This window comes from Stegostoma tigrinum, chromosome 2 (genome assembly GCF_030684315.1).
Source record: "Stegostoma tigrinum isolate sSteTig4 chromosome 2, sSteTig4.hap1, whole genome shotgun sequence".
NCBI classification, from domain to species: Eukaryota; Metazoa; Chordata; class Chondrichthyes; order Orectolobiformes; family Stegostomatidae; genus Stegostoma; species Stegostoma tigrinum.
Genome location: NC_081355.1, coordinates 54,160,246 through 54,183,959, shown reverse-complemented (window position 1 = coordinate 54,183,959; position 23,714 = coordinate 54,160,246). Strand labels below are relative to the sequence as shown.

General features: G+C 41.3%; 1 protein-coding gene across 1 annotated transcript in view; it reads left to right on the top strand.

Moving 5' to 3' along the window:
* Positions 1-23,714, top strand: part of dnah5 (dynein, axonemal, heavy chain 5) — a 372,198-nt gene that overhangs the window by 233,228 nt on the left and 115,256 nt on the right. The window contains exons 41-46 of the mRNA XM_048562706.2: positions 327-480; positions 2,180-2,326; positions 5,538-5,779; positions 9,037-9,213; positions 19,827-20,031; positions 21,190-21,332. Of these exons, the coding sequence (XP_048418663.2) occupies positions 327-480; positions 2,180-2,326; positions 5,538-5,779; positions 9,037-9,213; positions 19,827-20,031; positions 21,190-21,332 (1,068 nt within the window). The remainder of the gene's footprint in view (positions 1-326; positions 481-2,179; positions 2,327-5,537; positions 5,780-9,036; positions 9,214-19,826; positions 20,032-21,189; positions 21,333-23,714) is intronic.

Genomic DNA, 23,714 nt, shown 5'->3' with positions numbered 1-23,714 from the left:
TTAAGGAAGAAGGAGCAAATGTTTGATTCATCACTCAATTCAGAGCTTCCACTGTGATCTTGTATTTGGTCTGAGTCCTGCAATAATAGCTATGACTGAAGTTGAGAGACTGTTAATATTTATGGATCACATTGGAGTTTGAGTTGATGTGACGTGTAATAATTAGAATGAATAACGTTTACATTATGAACCTCAGCAGCAGTATAAACTTAAAATGACTATTATTCCTTAACAGTCAATCTGCTGACTCGTAAAATAAAAGTATTAACATTTCTTTATTACCCTTGTAAAACTAAATTATTCAGAATATATTTTACTTTATTTAGGTTGAAGAAGCGGGACTTATTAGTCATCCTCCTTGGAAACTTAAAGTTATTCAGCTGTTTGAGACACAAATGGTTAGGCATGGTATGATGACTCTGGGACCCAGTGGAGCTGGTAAAACCACCTGTATTCAAACATTGATGAAAGCCATGACAGGTGAGGTGGAAATGAATCGAGAGTTAATGACATCTTTCAGTAACTCTTTTCTCTGTATAGGATTTGTTTAAATTGGAGAATTGAATGTATTGGAAATACAGAGCTCAAAATGTTGATTGGAAGATAAGATTTGAATCCTCAACTGTTCTTGGTCCAAATTTAAAGCAAAGGACAGAATTTGATGCTGTCTGAGGGATTGTGCAAAGAAGTTGGGGGCAAGAGTTGTTGAATGACATGGAAAACACAGTGTAAAGACTCCAGATTTGAGATTAAGGTGTCCAGTTATCCTTGGGTCAGAGAGGCAGTGGGATGGCAGTGCTGATAGCATGTGGCAGGAAGATAATTTTAATAGTTTTGCATGTAGTTGAAATATGCAGGAGGTGGAAAGAGAACGGGTTGGAGTATCTGTTATGACTTGGTGTATTTGGGAGAAGGGATATGAGCCTGAGCATCATCATATGAGTAGTCAAAGCTGAGGGTTAGGGTTAAGTGGAAGCTAGGATTAAGAGTGAAGGTGAAGTACGACTGAGCGCACATCAAGAGTCACTGAAATGAAAACATGTAGAACTCCACGTACACCCAGGATGAGTTTATTCAAGAGAAGAGAGAGCACCACTCATTCACAAGTGCAGTATGTATTTTGAAGATGAGGTCACTATTGGAGGATGGACTCCTGCTAAGATTGCTAAGGTGTGGTACAGATTACAGATGCATTTGCTTGCACCTCTGTCAAAGAAAAACTACCCCTCAATAAGGAGAACATTTCAAAAAGATAATTGTAGCCATGATGAATAACTGGAGAGATTGGCTGGTTATCTTTGGAAAAGAAGAATGTGAGAAGAGGTTTAGTTGAAGTATATGAGAGGCCTAGATACAGTGTATGTGACAAACAGTTTTTTGTAGAAAGGGTAGCAAGAAGAGTGCTTAGATTTGAGGTAAAAATTGAGATATATTTTATCCAAAAGAGTCATAGTAGTATATTCAATATGTAAAATGTAATGGAGGCAGAATTCCCTGTGATATTTAAAAAGTATTTGTTTGTGTATTTGAAATTCCATAATGTACAGAATTAGAGCAATAGCTGGAAAGTGTGTCAGGATGGATAACTATTTCTCAGCCAGTGTAAACTTCATGGCCCAATTTCTATTTTTGTCTATGTTTTTCTTTGAGCCGATAGGAGTATGAGATAGGAGCAAGAGATAGGCCATAATTTCAGCCATGAGCAATGCATATAGAGTGGATGGGAAATAGGAGAAGAAGAGGACAGAAGGCTGTCATTGTATTCTTCTCAAACAGCACAGTCACCACTTGTTGTTCTTTGGCAAGCCATTTATAGAAGCAGAAGGAGGAATTGAATAAACTTTGTAATCCTTTTTAATGTTAATTGCATTACATTTGGGATTCTGATAATAGTGTGTGAGATTTTATTTGTAATAAATGGAAGTTTCGTGACTTATATGTGTATATAGAATTCGAGTACAGAGGGTGCTGAGTATGACTTTAAATCTATTAAAATTAATGAATGGAAAATCAACCAAGCAACAGGAGTACAATACCTGTGTTCTATATACATATACCTCTGTTTGCCTGAAGTTCTGCTTGTAAGATCTACCGTGAATGAGCATACATCAATAAATGACAAAATGCAAAGCAGTTTCTGGATTTTTAGCAGTATCTCCATTATGTCTTCTTTTCACAGACTGTGGTAAACCACACCGTGAGATGAGAATGAATCCGAAAGCAATTACAGCCCCACAGATGTTTGGCCGACTCGATGTAGCCACAAATGACTGGACAGATGGCATTTTTTCAACTCTATGGAGAAAAACTCTGAGAGCAAAGAAGGGTGAGTAAGCAATCATCTAACAACAATAAGATCCAGAATGACCACTGAGTACCAAGCTGAACCACAATCATACAACCATTTTGAAAGACAGTGAAACTGCATAGCTGTGGTCTGCTCAGGTGTAAGGTTTGTGCTCACAGCACTTGTTCCGAGAATGGGATTTCACAAATAATTTTGACATTTCGTCACTCATTGGATCTACTTTGTGGTTCATTCATTTTGACCTTAACCTCCGGGCTGTAGGTTCATGGAACAACCTCTTAGCTATATCATGGACCTCTGAAGACCAACAGAAGCAGCTACACCAATACCAGCAGCATCTAGCACGAAGTAAATAGCACTAGCAGCACCAGGAACCACATTAACAATATTAACAGAAACTGTGGGTGACAGAGAGAATGGACACAAAGCTCTAGTTCAAAAGGAGGCAAAGCATCCTGCACAGGGCATATGTGCTTCCATGACATGATAGAGCGACAGATGTTCAGGAGACTCAGACCTACATAACACCTGCGGCCACGTGGAAATAATAACCCTTTCCAACGTGACAAGATGGGCAGCTCTTGCCTGTGTCCATAAATATCACCACAATCTGAAATTTCTTTATCTCTAACTCCTTTCAGAGATCTGTCACAGACTGCTGCAAGACTTCACAATCTGCTCCCTACAAATATATCTCTCAGGTATCCAATAACATGTTTGTCAAAGCTGTCACATAACCATTTTGACTGTAATGAAGACAGCCACTTGCTGCAGTTGCTGGATTCCCTGTGGTACAGGGACTTATTGACTGTATTCATATGGTAGTCAAAGGTGCAGGCCATCCTGAAGCAATTGTCGGTTGGAATGGAGTCCAATTCCTGGATGTTCAGTTCTTAACTGGGCAACTGAAGGTTGACTTGCATGCCTGTGCAAGGTGGCCTTCAAGCTGCCTTGATTCCTACACTCTGTGACAGTCTGACCTGCCAAAGGCTTTCTTGCCTCCTCACAGAATGAATGATGATTTTGTAAAGATGAGATGTCAGATTTCTGAGGAACCATGAGAATCTGACTACTGATGCAGAGGGGAGACACAGGAAGACACAAGCGCAAGCATTGTGAATATGTTTTTGCGACGTTAGAGATGCAGTTTATGTATCTGAACAGGTCTGGAGCTTCATCAGCAAAGATCTCCAGAATAGTTTTACTCTCCTGTGCTTTACATAATGTGGCAGTGTGGAGAGTGTTGGAGAGAGGTTTTGAAGAGCAGTCGTGAGTATTGAGTAGAACAAATTGATCTTTATTCAGAGCTCCTAACCACGCAGTGTGGGAGAGTGTTCTCTAGAGGCAGCCTCCAGAGCAGTCTGCCAGCTGTAGTTCAAAATAATATATTTATACATTTCGTGCTCCATTCATTAAATACAGCATTGGTTAAAAGCAAAACTTCAAGTCAGCTATTTTATGCAAGAGCAAGCTGCGGTTTTGTATCCTCTCCTGGATGTCTCAATCCTTGCAATCCTTTCAATTTTCTCGGAGCTTTTGCTTTTTGTTGTATTTAATGGTTCTGACTGCTTGCACCAAGTGTTATCTGTACCTTGGAACTCTTCATGCAAGTAATACATGATCGTTTGGATTTGCTTCATGGCCTCTGAATCTTATAAAATTGTCAAGGTCTTCAGGTTAAACTGTCTGCACTGCACTAACCATGTCCTTACCTCAACAAATTGTTCACCTAAACTACTTATTGCCTCCACATACCATACTCCATAATATCCTACATTCTACATTACTCCCACCTTGTGCCTGTCTGCCCATCTTCGGGAAGGAATGGAGATACAGGAGAAGAATGCAGCCTCACTTGCATGATACCCATGCTGCCTGTTTCAACCACAGTGAACGGCAGCAGATTGCAAATCGCAAGTCTTCTCTACAAAATGTGTGAAACAGGCAAAATTGTGTTTAAAGCCATTGATTTTACTTCTAGCTATGATAAGTATGAGGTAAAACAAGAGTGCAAGTTCTATTAGACACAGAATGTTGTGAAACAGAAAAAGAATAAAGATTGTGTGAATGAGTGAATGGATAAAATCATTTGTTCATTATTAAGCTGACAGATACAGTTAAGTGTAAAATGTCTTCCTGTTGTAGTTTAATACCAAGGTAATTTGTGCTTTTAGTATTGCGTGAGTCCAATTTTAATATTTTAAATTAAATATTTGTGTTATTATAAAATGAAGATGTTATTGATTTGTATCAGGTCCTGCCTAAGCCTAACTTTATATTCTACTTTATTCTTTGTCTTGGAGACTTAGTAAGTACAAATACAATAATAATATAAATATTTTATTCAAGATACAAGAATTGTTACACTCACAAAAAAGAGAAGTTGCTGGTAAAACTCAACAATTTTGACAGCATTGTGAAGAAAAATCAGAGTTAATGCTTCGGGTTCTGAGGAAGGTAGAGCGGACCTGAAAGGTTAACTGATTTCTTTTCATAGATGTTGCCAAACCTGCTGAACTTTTCCAGCAACTTTTGTTTTTGTTTCTGATTTACAGTATCCACACTTCTTTCACTTATTATTTAATATTGTGTTCACGCCATCATGTGAAGTAAGTAAAGGACAGTGTGAGTTAACTTCCGTTGGAGCAAAGCAGTCTATTTGTGGGAGCAAGTGGACAAATTAATTTTAGAAAGTGTTTACGGTATACCTCAAGTTACAACATACACTCTAAAATTTACAAGCACAAAACAAATCACGGTGGATTCAGGAAATCTGAAATGGTGAAATAAGATTAAATGCTAAAAGTACTCTGGTTCTACGAGCATATGTGGAGAGGGAAATAGAGTTAACATTCTCAGGTTAATGACCTTTCATCGGAATGATTTTGATGTTAACAGATTTTCTGGGTATGTCCAACGTTTTCTGATTCTACCAGCAACAAACAGCTCAAATATCCAATTTACAGCTTACTAATTACAGTGCCTGCAGTGTGTATTATCTACAGGATGCACTATACTTGTTGCCAAGTCTTCTTTGGCAGCACTTTCAAGTGCTACAGCCACCATCAGTTTGTTGGAGGAGGGATACAGTGAGAACACCATCCAGTCTAATTACCCCCTTCCAAGTAACGCATATTTCTGGATTAGACACACATTACTGTTTCTTCCATGTTGTTGAATGAATTAACATAAGGCAGTAAGTGTTTTATTGTAACCGTCTGTGCTGCAGGAGAACATATTTGGATTGTACTGGATGGTCCTGTTGATGCCATTTGGATTGAAAATTTAAACTCCGTGCTTGATGATAACAAAACACTTACTTTGGCAAATGGTGATCGCATTTCCATGGCTCCAAACTGTAAAATTGTGTTTGAGCCACACAACATAGACAATGCCTCTCCTGCAACTGTTTCTCGAAATGGCATGGTCTTCATGAGTTCTTCAGTCTTGAATTTCAGCCCCATCCTTGAGGTATTTACATCTTCTTTATTTTTCTGGAAATGGAATTATCTGTGGAAGGACTAAAATGTCCTCAACCTATTATTTAATTTGAACTATTTTTATTATAACATGTGATGTTCATTTTCCACAATCGATATGTCGTTCAAAGATTTGGAGTAATGATGTAAATGCAAAAATTGCTCACTGGAATTTCAGACAGTGCTGGGGTTGTAAAACAGGAGACAATGGAATGATTTTCATTCCAAATCAGGTTGTAGGAGTTGGAAAATCTCCCAGCTCACCACAAGTATCTCAGGAGGAATTCACCCAAATGGCAGGATCCTATTTCCAGATGTGGGTGGATATGGGATGGGATCAGGCTAAGGTGGGCTGTTTAAAATGTTCAACTTAGTTTTCTGGAATTTTGTCCTATTTGTTTCCTTAAATATTAAGCCTCTAGCTCTCATTTCCCATGGTCCATCCTTGCTAACTCATGCCAATCCATTCCCACCACAGGCCCACAATGATCCATCATACCCCCTCATGACCCCCATTGAACCTATGATTTGTTGAATTCAATACATAAACCTGATGCTCACAACCATGCGCCCTTACAGTTTTAACACCAACTCATTTTAACGGACCCATTACCCTTTGCCCATATAACCTTCATACCAAATCACCAAAATTGATTATGGATAAATCTCAGAAGCCATGTTGAGATGAAACAAAACAAAAGTGTAAACATAATCTAAATATTTGGGCCTGGGTGGGATGCTGCAAGGGGTGGTGTGGACTTGTTGGGCCGAAGGGCCTGTTTACACACTGTAGGGAATCTAGACATTACAACCTTTGCTATAGTAAAATAATATCAGAGATAATGGGAACTGCAGATGCTGGAGAATTCCAAGATAATAAAATGTGAGGCTGGATGAACACAGCAGGCCAAGCAGCATCTCAGGAGCACAAAAGCTGACATTTCAGGCCTAGACCCTTCATCAGAGAGGGGATGGGGAGAGGGAACTGGAATAAATAGGGAGAGAGGGGGAGGCGGACCGAAGATGGAGAGTAAAGAAGATAGGTGGAGAGAGTATAGGTGGGGAGATAGGGAGGGGATAGGTCAGTCCAGGGAAGACGGACAGGTCAAGGAGGTGGGATGAGGTTAGTAGGTAGATGGGGGTGCGGCTTGGGGTGGGAGGAAGGGATGGGTGAGAGGAAGAACCGGTTAGGGAGGCAGAGACAGGTTGGACTGGTTTTGGGATGCAGTGGGTGGGGGGGAAGAGCTGGGCTGGTTGTGTGGTGCAGTGGGGGGAGGGGACGAACTGGGCTGGTTTAGGGATGCAGTAGGGGAAGGGGAGATTTTGAAACTGGTGAAGTCCACATTGATACCATATGGCTGCAGGGTTCCCAGGCGGAATATGAGTTGCTGTTCCTGCAACCTTCGGGTGGCATCATTGTGGCAGTGCAGGAGGCCCATGATGGACATGTCATCTAGAGAATGGGAGGGGGAGTGGAAATGGTTTGCGACTGGGAGGTGCAGTTGTTTGTTGCGAACTGAGCGGAGGTGTTCTGCAAAGCGGTCCCCAAGCCTCCGCTTGGTTTCCCCAATGTAGAGGAAGCCGCACCGGGTACACTTGTCCCCACACCTCCTCCCTCACCCCTATCCCAGGCCCCAAGATGACATTCCACATTAAGCAGAGGTTCACCTGCACATCTGCCAATGTGGTATACTGCATCCACTGTACCCGGTGTGGCTTCCTCTACATTGGGGAAACCAAGCGGAGGTTTGGGGACCGCTTTGCAGAACACCTCCGCTCAGTTCGCAACAAACAACTGCACCTCCCAGTCGCAAACCATTTCCACTCCCCCTCCCATTCTCTAGATGACATGTCCATCATGGGCCTCCTGCACTGCCACCCGAAGGTTGCAGGAACAGCAACTCATATTCCGCCTGGGAACCCTGCAGCCATATGGTATCAATGTGGACTTCACCAGTTTCAAAATCTCCCCTTCCCCTACTGCATCCCTAAACCAGCCCAGTTCGTCCCCTCCCCCCACTGCACCACACAACCAGCCCAGCTCTTCCCCCCCACCCACTGCATCCCAAAACCAGTCCAACCTGTCTCTGCCTCCCTAACCGGTTCTTCCACTCACCCATCCCTTCCTCCCACCCCAAGCCGCACCCCCATCTACCTACTAACCTCATCCCACCTCCTTGACCTGTCCGTCTTCCCTGGACTGACCTATCCCCTCCCTACCTCCCCACCTATACTCTCTCCACCTATCTTCTTTACTCTCCATCTTCGGTCCGCCTCCCCCTCTCTCCCTATTTATTCCAGTTCCCTCTCCCCATCCCCCTCTCTGATGAAGGGTCTAGGCCTGAAACGTCAGCTTTTGTGCTCCTGAGATGATGCTTGGCCTGCTGTGTTCATCCAGCCTCACATTTTATTATCTATAGTAAAATAAGACTCCTTTTCATGAAAGCTCATTCAAAATATTTGACTCCCCTCTATGACTAAATCCCTTATTAATCAAACAGATACATAAAGCCACATGGTCATGATCTTTTAATAATGTCTTTGAGCTGTCAATCTAACTTTGGTTTCAGAACTGATAAAATAATAGGTTGTGGAAAAATGCCAAGCATTACAATGTCATATTGATAATCCTTACAGCAAAGTCAACAAAATTGTAATTGCTAGAATGCATTTTTTTTAACTTTCACTAAGACAGACTGAGGCTTTAAATAACTTCATAGCTTAACAGTTCTAGAGACATTATTTACCCCTCATTATCATTTGCAAGTAGAAGTTCTTAATACATGCTCTGGGCTGGCTAGAGCACAAGTAGCCTGTGTTTTTCTGAGTTCAGAAAGCCAGATTAGTTTTGTCATCCCTCCTCTGGTCATCCACTTTTTCTAATAGTAAAATGTTATCTGTCAGAAATTGTCAGGGTACCTGGATTTGGGTCTTGCTGACCACTTTTAAAGATCAATGGAGTCTCAATTATGTGAAAATCTGGGCCAGTGGATCAATTCAGGTCAAAGTAAATAAAAAGGGTGACTGATTTGCTCACGATCATTTTAGGTCTCTGCTGAAGGTAAAAGTACCACCCAGTGTATCCCATCACAAATTTTGCACCTGTATTTATAAAATATCAACTGCCCTGAATTGTGACCCTTTGCATTTTTAATAATTAGTAAAGTTTACATGTGGTATATGACATATCAAAATTTTACATTACATGGTAAATTGTGCGAGCTTTACTCTTTGACTTGTTTGTCTTAGGGCTGGTTGAAAAAAAGGTCCCAACAGGCAGCCGAGATTCTACGGAAATTGTTTGCAGAATCCTTTACTGAACTGTATAGGTTTAGTGTCCAGTCTCTGGAATATAAGATGGAAATGTTGGAGGCCTTTATTATTATGCAAAGTATTAACATGCTTGATAGCCTCATTCCACCAAAGGTGAGTAAGTTATTCCAAACTACATCATAATTATATACTTGCTCAGTAAGATTATGTAAAACTTTTTCTGAACAATACCTTTATTTCTGCTATTAATGAGGCAAATATACATTGCATCAAAGGATCAAAATCAGCTGCATATCTGGACTTTTGTTTCAAGTTCACATGAATGCAGGTTCTAGAAGTAGGTGACAATTTTAGAGGAATGAGGATGGACACTGTTTCACAATAATTACACCACAAAATCCAGACCACAGTAAACCATCTAGCATACTTCAATGATGGTGTAAACACTTCGACAACTTCTATGTTTGAATTCCTCAAATAACTCCCCCAATCATCTTTCGGTCCTTAACAGAATACTGAAATCACTCTTTTGTGAGTCACAAATAATATCCTTTATGACGTGCTAAACTATCCTAGTTTTTCTCTGTCTGGTCAACAAGACTTTCCTCTTCACAACGCTTCTCAAACATAGTCCAGTTGAGTGCGACTGCACTCTGTGTGTGCATATGTGTGTATAAAGGGGGGCAGGGAGGGGGACGAAGACTGTTGGGAGAGACGGTCCACAGTACAACCCTTTTAACCCCTCTTCACCCCTTTTCCCCATCACCGAGGTTCTTGCATATAATCATGCAACATTGGTTAGCCATTATGCGTGTTTGATTGCTGAGAAACCTGTTTAACTGTACATGTGCTGGTTTCAGTAAACAAAATATATGCTAATTTTGTAGCAGTACATTAGTGGTCATGTGTTTAGTATGAACAGCGTGACCTCCTGTGTTTACTGGAGGCACTGTAAAGGTGCTGTGTTCTTGTTCTCACCCCTCATGTGAGGTGTGGTGGCCTTCAGTTGCACTAACCAGTTGCATCCCTCTGTTGAGAGAGCAGTCCCCAAGGCCTCTGAGACTGTGGTAACTTTACCTATAACTTTTCGTGTGAATAGTCACAACTTATAAACTTAGTGGAACCTGTTAGATTGTGTTTGCTTATACCCCTCTGAAGCACTTTTGGATGTTTTACTTCATGAAAGGTGCTATGTAATTGCAGGCTATTAAATAATCATTATCTATACAGTCGAATGCATTTCTTCAAATTTGAATAAACAGATTGGATGCATCTATCACAATCAGTGGAATTAGCAATTTCACTGATGCAAAATTGTTGATTTCCCTACCCTCTCTTCCATTGTGACTGAAATATGTAATCCATGATTTTATGATCTGAAGGCTTAAGCTTCCTACACAAACTCATTCAAAACCATCTATTTGCTTTAACCTGCAATCCTTTTACCTATGTCTTGGATGACTCTCCAATTTTCCATCTATCGGCTAAGTACAGCAGTCTGTAGAAGTGAAAGAGGAGTTGTTCAGTATGTGTTCAGTCTGTAGAGGCAGGGAGATAAAGGTGGATAGAAATTGCTTTAGGGAAGAATTGGAGAGCCTCGGATATTCTTGATGGAGAGAGGTTCCATGTTCTTGTTGGGTGACACCTCCCTCTACCTGACTGAGCATGTTTTCACATTGAACAATAAATTTTTTACATTTTATCATTTGCTCCAAATAAAAATGTTACTTGAAACCCATGTGGCCCTAGTCATGTTTTCCTTTTTATGAATATGTGGAGCGTTCTTTGATCCCCATTCTCACAACTTCCCTCCAGTACATTTGTTAAAAACTCATTAACAAGATGAGGGCATTGCTGCTAGGCCAGCAGTTATTGCCCATCCGTGATTTCTCACAGAGCAGTTAAGAGCCAAACACATTGCTGCAGATCTAGAGTCACATATAGTCTACACCAGGTAAGGATGGTAGACTTTCTTCCCTAAAGGACATTAGCAAACCAGATGGGTTTTTCTGACAATCGACAATGGATTCATGGTCATCATTAGACTCTTAATTCCAGATATTTTCTATTATTGACATTTTTAATTATTAGCAATTGTATTCATGTTATTTCCTGCTTTCCTCTTGAATTGGACAATTTGACAACTCTGTTTTAAACATTCACTCTTCTTTTGCCTTCGCATAAGACCACAAGACATAGGAGTGGAAGTGAGGCCATTCGGCCATCGAGTCCACTCCGCCATTTAATCATGGCTGATGGGCATTTCAACTCCACTTCCCTGCACTGTCCTCGTAGCCCTTAATTCCTTGTGAGATCAAAAATTTATCAATCTCCGCCTTGAAGACATTTAACGTCCCAGCCTCCACTGCACTCCGTGGCAATGAATTCCACAGGCCCACCGCTCTCTGGCTGAAGAAATGTCTCCTCACTTCCGTTTTAAATTTACCCCCTCTAATTCTAAGGCTGTGCCCACGGGTCTTAGTCTCCCCACCTAACGGAAACAACTTCCCAGGGTCCACCCTTTCTAAGCCATACATTATCTTGTAAGTTTCTATTAGATCTCCCCTCAACCTTCTTAACTCTAGTGAATACAATCCCAGGATCCTCAGCCATTCATCGTACGTTAAACCTAGCATTTCATGGATCATCCGTGTGAATCTCCACTGGACACGCTCCAGCGCCACTATGTCCTTCCTGAGGTGTGGTGCCCAAAATTCGTCACAGAGTTCTAAATGGGGCCTAACTAGAGCTTTATAAAGTCTCAGAAGCACATCACTGCTTTTATATTCCAACCCTCTTGAGAGAAACGACAACATTACATTCGCCTACTTAATCACAGACTCTACCTGCAAGTTAACCTTTAGAGAATCCTGGACCAACACTCCCAGATCCTTTTGCAATTCTGCTTAAAGAATTTTCTCACCATTTAGAAAATAGTCCATGCCGGTATTCTTTCTTCCAAAGTGCAAGACCCCGCATTTGTTCACGTTGAATTTCATCAGCCATTTCCTGGACCAGTCTCCTAAACTGTCTAAATCTTTCTGCAGCCTCCCCACCTCCTCAGTACTAACTGCCTGTCCACCTATCTTTGTATCATCGGCAAACTTCTCCAGAATGCCCCCAGTCCCTTCATTCAGATCATTAATATATAAAATGAACAGCTGCGGCCCCAATACTGAACCCTGTGGGACACCACTTGTCACCTGTTGCCATTCCAAAAAGGAGCCTTTTATCCCAATTCTCTGCCTTCCGTCAGACAGCCAATCCTGAATCCAAGCCAGTAGCTCACCTCGAAAACCATGGGCCCTCACCTTACTCAGCAGCCTCCTGTGAGGTACTTTATCAAAGGCCTTTTGGAAGTCTAGATAGATAACATCCACTGGATTTCCCGGCCTAAACTACTTGTTACATCTTCAAAGAATTCAAACAGGTTTGTCAGGCACGACCTCGCCTTACTAAATCCATACTGACTTGTTCTAATCTGACCCTGCACTTCCAACAATTTAGAAATCTCATCCTTAACAATGGATTCTAGAATTTTACCAACAAACGAGGTTAGGCTAATCGGCCTATAATTTTCCATCTTTTGTCTTGATCCTTTCTTAAACAAGGGGGTTACAACAGCGATTTACCAATCATCTGGGACTTTCCCGGACTCCAGTGACTCCCTCAGAACTCTAGGATGTTGCCTATTGGAGCCAGGAGATATATCAATTTTTAGGCCTTTTAGCTTTTCTAGCACTTCCTCTTTTGTAATGCCAACCATACTCAACTCTGCCCCCTGACTCTCCTTAATTGTTGGGATACTACTCATGTCTTCCACTGTGAAGACTGATGCAAAGTACTTATTAAGTTCTTCAGCTATTTCCTTATCTCCCATCACTAGCCTTCCAGCATCAATTTGGAGCGGCCCAATATCTACTTTTGCCTCTTGTTTGTTTCTTATGAATTGAAAGAAACTTTTACTATCATTTCTAATATTACTGGCTGGCCTACCTTCATATTTGATCCTCTCCTTCCTTATTTCTCTCTTTTTTATCCTCTGTTTGTTTTTGTAGCCTTCCCAATCTTCTGATTTCCCAGTGCTCTTGGCCACTTTATAGGCTGTCTCTTTTTCTTTGATACATTTCCTGACTTCCTTTGTCAGCCATGGCTGTCTGATCCGCCCCCGGATAATCTTTCTTTTGTGTGTGACTGTGACCTTTCCCTAGCTAGATTTCTTTATCTTCGTTTCTCGGGATAGTTTATAAAGCAATGGACAGAAATTTTTGAATGTTGGGGAACTCATTCCTGTTAATCACAGCAGTACTACAGTGATTTAACACTCCAAAAAGACTTAATTGGGTGGAGATGGGACTTTTGCCAGTCACACAAGTGGAAGTCCTGAATTAGAGAGCTGCCGATCAATCCAATTGGCTAGCAGCACTGTTATCCCAGTATTGTCAAGTACAGCACTGGTCAGGACTGGTGGTACCAGATTCTAAGTCCTGGAGTCCAAAACCAGTGTCGTGACAGGAGAGGAAAGTGGGAGTGTGATTTCAGGGTCTTAATGAAAAGGCCAATGGGAATAGGGCACCTGCTGCAGGACAGGTCTGAAAGTACTGAATGGGGAGGTGATGGCCTGGTGATATTAACACTAGACTATTAATCCAGAGACCAAGAACCTGTGATGGACTGAGAAATCTAAGGAGATACGATTTCTTGTCGACAGCGATCACACCCAGGGTTCCTTCAGGGCTGCAAGGAAAGATATGGACTCAACACCCTTGACCTCAAACTGGCACAGGGTCAGGATGAAACTCTTTTCAGAGACAGAGAAAATGTCAGTCTATGATGGAGAGAACATGTCAATAAACTCTAAAACCATGATGCAGTCATTAACAAGGGTATGTGTGAGGAAATCCAGCAACTCCTCATTAAAGATAATCTTTGACTTCCACCTGCCTTGGCAGAAGTTGAAGCTGCTGTTCAATACATGAAGAATGGAAAAGCTACAGGGGTAAAAGGGAGAGACAGTAGGAACTGCCGATGATGGAGAATCTAAGATAACACAGTGTGAAGCTGGATGAACACAACAGGAGCATCAGAGGAGCAGGAAAGCTTGACGTTTCTTCAGAAAAGGGTAAAAGGGAAACTAATAAAGATTTTCAAACTTGGAGGAGCAGAGCACTTGTCAACTCCATCAACTGTTCCTGAAAATCTGGGACAGAGAAGAAATCTCTGCTGATCTAATGGATGCTACCATCGCCACTGTCTTCAAGAAAGGAGATAAAGTGAATGTTGGGAATTTGTTAGGAAACTCCCTACTGTCCAATCACAAGGTGCCTTCTCCCAGTCTCTGAGGAAATCCTCCCTGAAAGACAGTATGGCTTCCAACCAAACCTCAGAGCTATGGACATGATATTCAGTGCTCAGCCTTCATTGATCTAACTTAGGCTTTTGATTCAATTAATTTGAAGTGTCATGTAAGAGCATCTCCAAAGCTGGTTGTTCAGTAAAATTTATCAACATCCTCCATCTCCTTCATGACAAGATGTTAGTAGCAGTCCTCACTAATGATAATATGAGGGAATCCTTTGAAGTCAAGGCAAAGTCAAGTAGGGATGTGCCCTTATCTCCATCTTCATCACCACCTTCACCCTGGAAAGAACAAGCACCATACTGGTATGGACATTATCCAGAGGATGGATGGAAAACTTTTCGACCTCGACAGATTGAAATCCAAGAAATAAATATCACCGACCTTGTTTATGGAACTTCAGTATGTGGATGGCAATGTCGGCTCTGCTTTCTTGGAAGGGAACCTTCAAGCCTCACCTAATGCCTTCGCAGAAGCATACCAAAGAATTAGACTCAGTCTTAAACTGAAGAAGACTCAAATCTTTTTATCAACCTGATCCAGGTCAGGTTCCTGCCTATCCTTCCATTAAGATCAATGAAAAAATCCTTCTAAACATGGACCATTTCCATTTCTGGGAAGCTACCTCGCATCTACAGCTGACATCGATGCCGGGATCCAACATTGTATCCAGTCTGTAAATACCACCTCCAGACACTGAAAGATAACAGCTTTTGAGCCCATGACCTCTGTACTGATACCAAGCTCCCTGCATATATGGCAGTCATGCTTCGATTCTTCTACATTACTCAGATACTTGGATGATGTATAGGTGCCTCCTCAAGAACTGTTTGAGATGGGTTCTTGGCATCACCTCGGAGAACAGGTATACTAATTTTATTTTCCTTGAAGCTGCGTATAGCAGCAGCATTGAGACCAGGATCATTTGAAACCAACTCTGCTGGGCTGGCCATGTTCTTAGGATGCGTGATTTCCGCTGCAAAAGCAAATATTCATCACCCAGCTGAGGGAAGGCAACCAAACAAGGAATTAGCTTTCCTGCTCCTCTGATGCTGCTTGGCCTGCTGTGTTCATCAAGCTCTACACCTTGTTATCAACGAAAGCATAATGTTAGCATTTCAAAGATTCCTGAAGATTTCCGTCAAGAAATGTAACATAGATGTCTCTGTGTGGAAAATCTTTGTTAGAAGAGACTGACTTGGTGGAAGCCCCTGCATGAACAGGCACAATTCTTCAAAAACACCCTCAGGTATCAGGACTCATAGAAAAGGAACTGGAGGAAGGAACACCAATGATTTCAAGGCCAAGGACGAGTTTTATTTCATGGAAACACCTGTCAAATGTGTGATCAGGAATATGGCTTTAGGAGCAGACTCATCAGCCGTATGAAGCCCCATAGAACCCAGGGCCAGTGACACAGAATTTCCTAGGTGGACTGTCCTATTTGTTAGCAAGTGATTGCCACTGACAGTAAATGCAGAGATTCTGTTCTGGGGACCTGGGTTTGAATCCTGTTGAGCCAATGGTGGAATTTGAATTTAATTTATTAAATAATCTGGAATTACAAGTCTAATGAGAACCATAAAACCACTGTTGATCGTCAGAACAACTCATCTGGGTCATGAATGTCCTTTAGGGAAGCAAACTGCTATCCTCGCCTGGTCTCACCGAAATGTGACTCCAGACCTGTAGCAAAAGGTTGACTCTTAACTGTCCACTGGACAGTTAGGCAATTAATGTTGGTCCAGCCAGCAATACCATGTTATGTGAATTTTTAAAAAATCCATTCTGTCAGACTCTCTGCTTCAATTACATTTTTTCTACAGTTGTGACTTCTCTCTGCCATGAATGACAGTGTGTTTAACTGTGTGATCTGCCAGACTTAGCCCCATGCCCTGAATTCCTGCAATTATTGTCCACTAAAGGGCCTCAAATGCAAGGTGGATTTCACTTCTTGAAGCCTAGCCCTTCTGTATTTTGTTCTATTACCACATCTTTTTTCCTCACACCATCTCCTTTGCCATTTTAATCTTTCCTGTCTTCATTGTCTCATATCATTTCTTTCATTCTTTTAATTCCCTCTCCATTCTTGTTATGTACTTTTAAACATTACATTTTCCTGTTCTGTTGAAAAATAATTGATTTGAGATCTTAATTCTGTTTCTTTCACCACAGATACACCTGTCGTACTGAGTATTTTCAGTCCTTTCAGTTTTTGTTTCAGATTTCTGTTATCCACAGCACTTGACTTCTGTTAGGGAGTTTTAAGTATTTGACATCGATCAATGAATCAAGCCAACCAGTTAATTTCCCAGTATCTGAGGTAAATGACCTCCTCAACTAATAGTTTTGGTTGCTAGCTGTGACCATGAAGATATGGGTCAGATCCATGAGGAGAACAGGATCAATTATTCCTTATCATCTTTGATGGACAGCTCTGTGGCCAGGAGCTTTTATTTAATTGTTTTTGCTCAGCAACCTAATCAGCCAACCAGCAGGGAAGCGGAGCTGATTCAGTAGCTCTATGACAGTATTTAAGTTTGTAAAAAGTCAGCGCAGCGATCAACTGTATAATAAGCCATGGCACAGGGAAAGCATCTTCGTAATTTTGATATTTCAAGATGAAAGGTAGAGACATTAAGTGTTAAATACATTGTTCAGACTAAGTAAAATTACCTATTGGTTTAAGGTTTCATACATGATCTCAATTTATATTTTCAACATGCCACCCAAATTGCAGCAGACTACTATAAAGGGTTTAGAGTGATCAGATTTCTTGAAATGTATTCGTGAGAACTTTTTATATCAACATGTAGATACATGAGAGACTCACATTTTAAATTCCTCCTTGGTCCTAGGGGAGGTACCAGATGACTGGAGGACAACTAATGTGGTTCCAGTTTTCAAGAAGGGAATTACAAACCAGTGAGTCTCACATCAGTGGTAGGGAAAGCATTGTAGAAAATTTTGAAGGAGAGAATTAATCTTTATTTTGAGAGGCAAGGTTCAATCAGAGATAGTCAACATTGGTTGTCAGAGGAAGGTCATGCCTGATAAATCTGGTGGAATTTTTCAATGAAGTGACAAAGTATGTAGATGAGAATAGTGCAGTTGATGTGGTTTATTCTCATCTATGTACTTTGTAAGAACTTTGACAAGGTCCCACATGGGCACTATTAAAGAAGGTAAAAGTACGTGGGATCCAGAGCAACTTAACAAGTTCGATCTAATATTGGTTTAGTTGCAGAAGACAGAAGGTGATTGTAGAAAGTTGTTTGTGTAACTGGAGGCTAGTGTCCAGTGGTGTACCACAAGGATCAGTGCTGGGACCCTTCTATGTGTGTGTGTACCCTCAAGCACTCCCACCCCACATTCTTGCCTATCTTGTTTATATATACAAACAAGATAGGTGAGAATGTGGGGTGAGATGATAAATAAGTTCGCAGAAGACATGAAGATTGGCCAGATCATTGACAGCAAGATGGCTCACTGAAGGAAGACAAAACTGATTGGGCAGATTAGTAACAAGTGGAATTTTTTCAATATTTACTTTTGACATCAGGGTGTTGCTGGCCGGCCCAGCGTTTAAATCTAAACTGTTGTTGTCCTTGTGAAGGAGGTGGTGTGCTGCCTTTTTGAACTGCTGCAGTCCATGTGTTGTAGGTAGACCCAAAATGCCGTTAGGGAGGGAGTGCTTAGATTTTAAGTACGAGTTGGTGCAGTTTGGAAAAAATGATTGTAAGGTACCAGAAAGCTCTGAGGAATGCAGGGATCTTGAAATGTTTGCTCACAAATCCCTGAAAGTGGCAGCACAGATTAATAGGGTGGCTAAGAAAGCACAAGAGACATTTGTTTTCATCAGTCTGTGGTGGCACAGATTGTAAGAGCAGGGAGGGTAATGTTGGAGTTGTACAAAATTTTGGTTAGGTCACAGCTAGAGTATTGTGTATAGTTCTAGTCTCTGCACTGTAGGAAGAGTGTGATTGCCCTGCTGGAGGTGCAGAAGAGATTCATCAGGATGTTGCCTGAAATGATACGTTTGAGCTATAAAGAGAGGCTGGATAGACTTAGGATAGTTTCTTTAAAGCAGGGAAGACTGAGGGTTGCAGGGCTTGTTTGAGGTATATGAATATGAGGGACATAGAGAAGGTGAATAGAAAGCAGCTGTTCCTTTTAGTTAAAGGATAACTGAGATGGAGGGGCATAATTTAAGGTGAAGTACTGGAGGATTGGAAGGGATATGAGGAACAATTGTGTCCACTTAAAGCTTGATAATCTGGAGTACATTGCCTGGGAGGAGAGTGGAGGTGGAAAACCTCACAACCTTTTAAAAAGTACGTGGATGAGCACTTGAATTAGCATAATATTTAAGGGCACGGGCTTAGCGCTGTGAAGTGGTTTTAGTGTAGGAATATCAGTGCAGACCTGATGGACCAAAGGGCCTCTTCTGTGCTCAATGACTGTATAATTGGAACAAGTTTAATTGTTGTTGTTGAATAGCTAACATTTTCCAACAATACCATCCTTGGGAGATCATTGAGAATGTTTATGAAGTATGTATATTATAAGGCATATTGAATGTAATTTACTAGTCACGGCAATGGGTCAGTTTGCAACAGAAGAGCCAATGGGGACCTCATCTCGGCCATTTCCAGGACATATAACAGGATTAAATCCTAAATAGGCATATTGGTGGCGGGGTTTGTGGCTCCTGGAGTGTAGCTGCCTGCCTCCTAGAGCTGCTCACCAGCAGAGGCTACCGCTCCCCAGCACTGATGATGCCCTCAGGCATGTTTCTGCAATCAAGCCAAAGGGCAAGATTCTTGCTGAAGCCCTGAAATGTAGTTAAGTGGAGCAAGGTTGTAGCCCAGTGAAGGTGTTTTTGGCAATAGTGGCAGAGAAATCAGTCTAAAGGGTAGAGGTATTCTTTCTGTAAGACCTTCCTCCTAGCAGGTCTTTTTGTTAAGCACAGGATGCCTGAGAAGGGAGGAATCTCCCCAACAAAACACAGGAATGCTCACCAGGGTTCAGACGCCAGTTTGCCTCCAGCCCCTGTGCATGGTAGATCACAGCTCAGTTGTCCTTTGGGTGAGAAATCCATTCTCGATCCTTCCTGTGACAGACTTTATTGTGGATTGTGGGCTGTCAGGAAAGCAACAGGCTTTCTTCCTGAGTCTTTCCACTATGCAATGTGGCCCGTCCCCAACTCCCAGAGGAACTTTATATTGTGTCCATTATGTATCAAGAATCTCAGTTAGGTAATCAAAATTACAAATATGTGGGTTTTCTTTTAATTGACTAACAGATCATATATAAATGTCACAAATTTATATATTGTTTAGAAACTATGTGTCATTAAAGTGTTTTGTATCCAATATGATAATTTGTTGATGAACCTCATTTTTAGGAGCAAGGTGGAGAAGTGGCTCGAGAACATTTGGAAAGATTGTATGTATTCTCGCTGATGTGGAGTATAGGGGCCTTACTGGAATTAGAGGATAGACGGAAAATGGAGCACTGGCTACGGACGCATGAGACTATAAAGTTAGATCTGCCATGCATCCCTGAGGAGAGTGAAGACACAATGTTTGACTACGTTGTCCATGTTAATGGTCAGTATTAAACTAAACTGGTCAATGAACAACTTTAAACAGTTGGAGCATTGGCTAGGGCATTTGCAAATACTGATGCTCTAACATGAAAATGAGTAGAAAAGTTGACACACTGGATGTTTGTTCGCTTTTTGAAGGAAATGTAAGTGTTCTAGGTCAGGCAAATGTCACTAATTAACCCTAATCTGCAGCAAACACTGACAGGCTTTGTTCTGAAATTTATTTGCTTATACTTTCCCATGTTGAAATCTCTTTTTGAGTAGCCTACAGCTAAAGGAAATGTCACATTTGGAATTCTGAGGCACCAGTTTCTTTAGAATTGTCATCAACAACATTCCCTGATCTGATAACAAACAAGGGGCTTGAGTGGATCCAAATCCAGTTGAAAATTACGATAAAAAATGCAGAGACCAAATGAAGTTTAAACCCTGAGTTTGGCTTGGTGGCAGGTTTGCAAATTTCCTAGCAGAAGCAAATAAAATAAATTTTAAATCCTGGGCCTCATGGTGATGTTCCCGCACTGATGGTATCCAAACCTGCTGTTAAAGATGAGAGGCCAAGCAGGGGAAGTAATCATTCTAGTGAGAAACCACTGCTAGAGACTGTAAGGAATGATCCCCAACATGACTTAAGTCATGAGGGTGGTGGGGTTTCTGCAGGTGATTACAGTGCATTAGTTAATAAATACAGCAGTGTGCACATATACTTTCAGACAGAAAGAATATGCACACACACTGTACCTTTTTCAAATCATCAAAATAGGTGACAAATTCATTTCTCAGGGCAATGTGCTGACCAATCAGGATGAACTTATTAGGTTTAAAATTTAAACAAAGCTTGGCAATTAATTGTTAATTATTATTAATTGATGTATTATACATGACAAGCTCTGTACTGGTCACAATCCACTCATCAAGTTGTTCTCATGCAATACAAATTTTGGTTTTCCATTGAAAGCCAAGGGGAATTCCTGTAAATTGTCCCCATGAGTGCAAGATGAAAAGCTCTGTCAAATTGCATCTTTTCTCATCAATACTCAAGTTCAATACTACCAAATGACAAAGTGATCAAAATGATCAAAGCTGTTTGGTTTGAAAGAAAGCTGTGAAATACTTGTTTTCAGTGAATAGTAATTAACTCTGTGTATATTTTAAACAGGAAAATGGTTGCATTGGAACACAAATGTAGAAGAATACATTTATCCCACTGACAGCAATCCAGAATATGGCTCTATCCTTGTGCCTAATGTAGACAATGTGAGGACAAATTTCCTCATTCATACAATAGCCAAGCAGGGAAAGGTAGGGTAATTTCACATAATATTAACTTACTCTATCCTGTTCTATGTCATATCTTTTGGGCAGTAATTAACCAATTACTGTGGATAAGCAATTGAAAGAGTGATAATGCTTATAAATGCTCCTCATTTGCTTTTCAATTTTAGTCAAATTGTTTGTTAACACTTTTAAAGATTATAGCGAGAATAGCATTTTCTGCCCATCTCCAGCTGGGCTTGAGAAGAGGATAATGAGCTTTTCTCTTGCGCCATTATTTTTGTGGTGAAAATATTTTAACACTTCTGTTGGGCAGGAAGTGTCAGAATTTGGGATGGGGTGTAACTTGGAAGGAAAATTGAAAGTGATGATGCTCCCCTCGCACACCTGCTGCTCTTATCCTTCTAGGTGTAGGTGTTGTCATTCTAGAAGATCATATCGAAGAAGTCTCAGTGAGTCGCAGTTTGTTGTGGATCCTGCAGTTCATACACTCAAATTCACCAATGGTGGAGGGAGTACATTTTTAAGCAGATAGATGAGTCTCCAACAAAGTCGTAGATTATGTTAAATTTACTGACTGCTACATTTGCCCTTCTCAAGAGAAATGGAGGTTATTCCATCATACTCCAACTTAGTCTTGTGGATGATGGAGAAGCTTTGAAGAGCTGTGTGGTGATTCAGTTGCTACAGAGTCTACCCAGTCTCTGATCTGCTATTGTAGACACATCAAGCAGAATCTGAAAGGAGTGTGAATGATATGGGCTATGACAAGATGTGTGACCAAGTCAGGCAGAAATTTCAATGCTGTGGTCATTTTGCAGTGTCTTCTATGCTATTCACAAGTGCAGTGGTGAGTTTGTTGCTGGGCAGTAGCGATATGCCATTTGACATGGATTTATACCTTGTTAATGCCATAACTTGCCTAATTAGCATTCAGCTTCAAATCTTAGCAAACTCACCAAAAAAGCTTGAAGATGGAAGGAAAACACAATAAGGAAACCAAAGTGAAGTGCCTGGCGGATTCAGCTTGCTATTTGCCCCAAACAAACTCCATGTTGGAAACTGAAAGCCAACATCTTAGGGCATACTCCATCACACTGGCCATTGGCTATACCCATGGACATTGAAATCCAACACTTATGCACTTCAGTGCTGTGCCTTGAGCTGCACCAACTACAATCAGTGTCATGCTGCTACAAAGATACTTTGCGCTCCGCTCCTGGGATGGACCAGCCTGAAGCTGTGGGTTCTGCACTTGATCTCATTGTGCTCACTCACTCTGAGTCCACTTGGACATTACTGCTATCTTGCTGTGTTTGACACAGTTAGCAGCAGGCCTTGGTCATAGAGGTCTACAGCATGGAAGCAGGCCCTTCAGCCCAACCTGCCCATACCGCCCAGTTTTCACAATTTAAGCTAGTCCCATTTGCCAGCATTTGGTTCATGCCCCTCCATTCCCTTCCCATCCATGTATCTGTCTAAATATTTTTTAAATGATGAGATTATACTCAATTCCACCACTATTTCTAGCAGCCCATTCTAGACACACAGCACCCTCTGTGTGAAGAAATCATCCCCTACAGCCTATTGTATCTCCCCCCTCTCATCTTAAACCAATGACCTCTAGTTTTAGACTCCCCTTCCATGGGGAAAAACGGTTGGCTATCTATCTTAGTCTGTGCTTGTCATGGTTTTACAGTATAGACCTCTATAAGGTCATACCCCTCAGTCTCCTGTGTTCCAAGAAAAGAAACTTCCAGCCTGTCCAACCTCTCCTTATAACTCAAACCTTCCAGTACAGGTAGCACCCAAATAAATCTTTTCTGCACTGTTTCTAGTTCAGTGATATCCTTTATATAGCAGCGTGACCAGAACTGTATGCAGTACTCAAAATGTGGCCTCACCAATGTACAGCTGCAACAAGACATCCCAATTCCTATACTCAATGCTCTGACTAAGTTAAGTCAAGGCAAAGGAGATAGCTGTTGCTCAGGGGTTTGTAGGAACATTAAATCAAGGGCAGTCTCCAATACCAGTTCATGCCTTCCTTGAGTCCATCGGAATAGGGTTTCTCTGCTGATAAGGAATGAGGAAATGAGTGATGGGCAACATGCCACCCATCATCATTCTTGCTGCCCTATTGTAAGCAGTTTTCCCTGTGAAATGAGGAGAGAGGCAGGTACTACAGGATATTAAAGTGGGTGACACAGCTATTGCTATTGGCGTAGGTAGGGCAGTGTCCTGAATAAGTGCATAAATGTGCAGGTAGACAGGGTGGTTAAGAAGGCCTTCAGTGCACTTACCTTCATTGCTCAGACCTTTGAGTATAGGAGTTGGAACATCATGTTGAAGTTGTACAGGATGTTGGTGAAGCCTCTCCTGGAGTACTTTGTGCAGTTCTGGTCACTC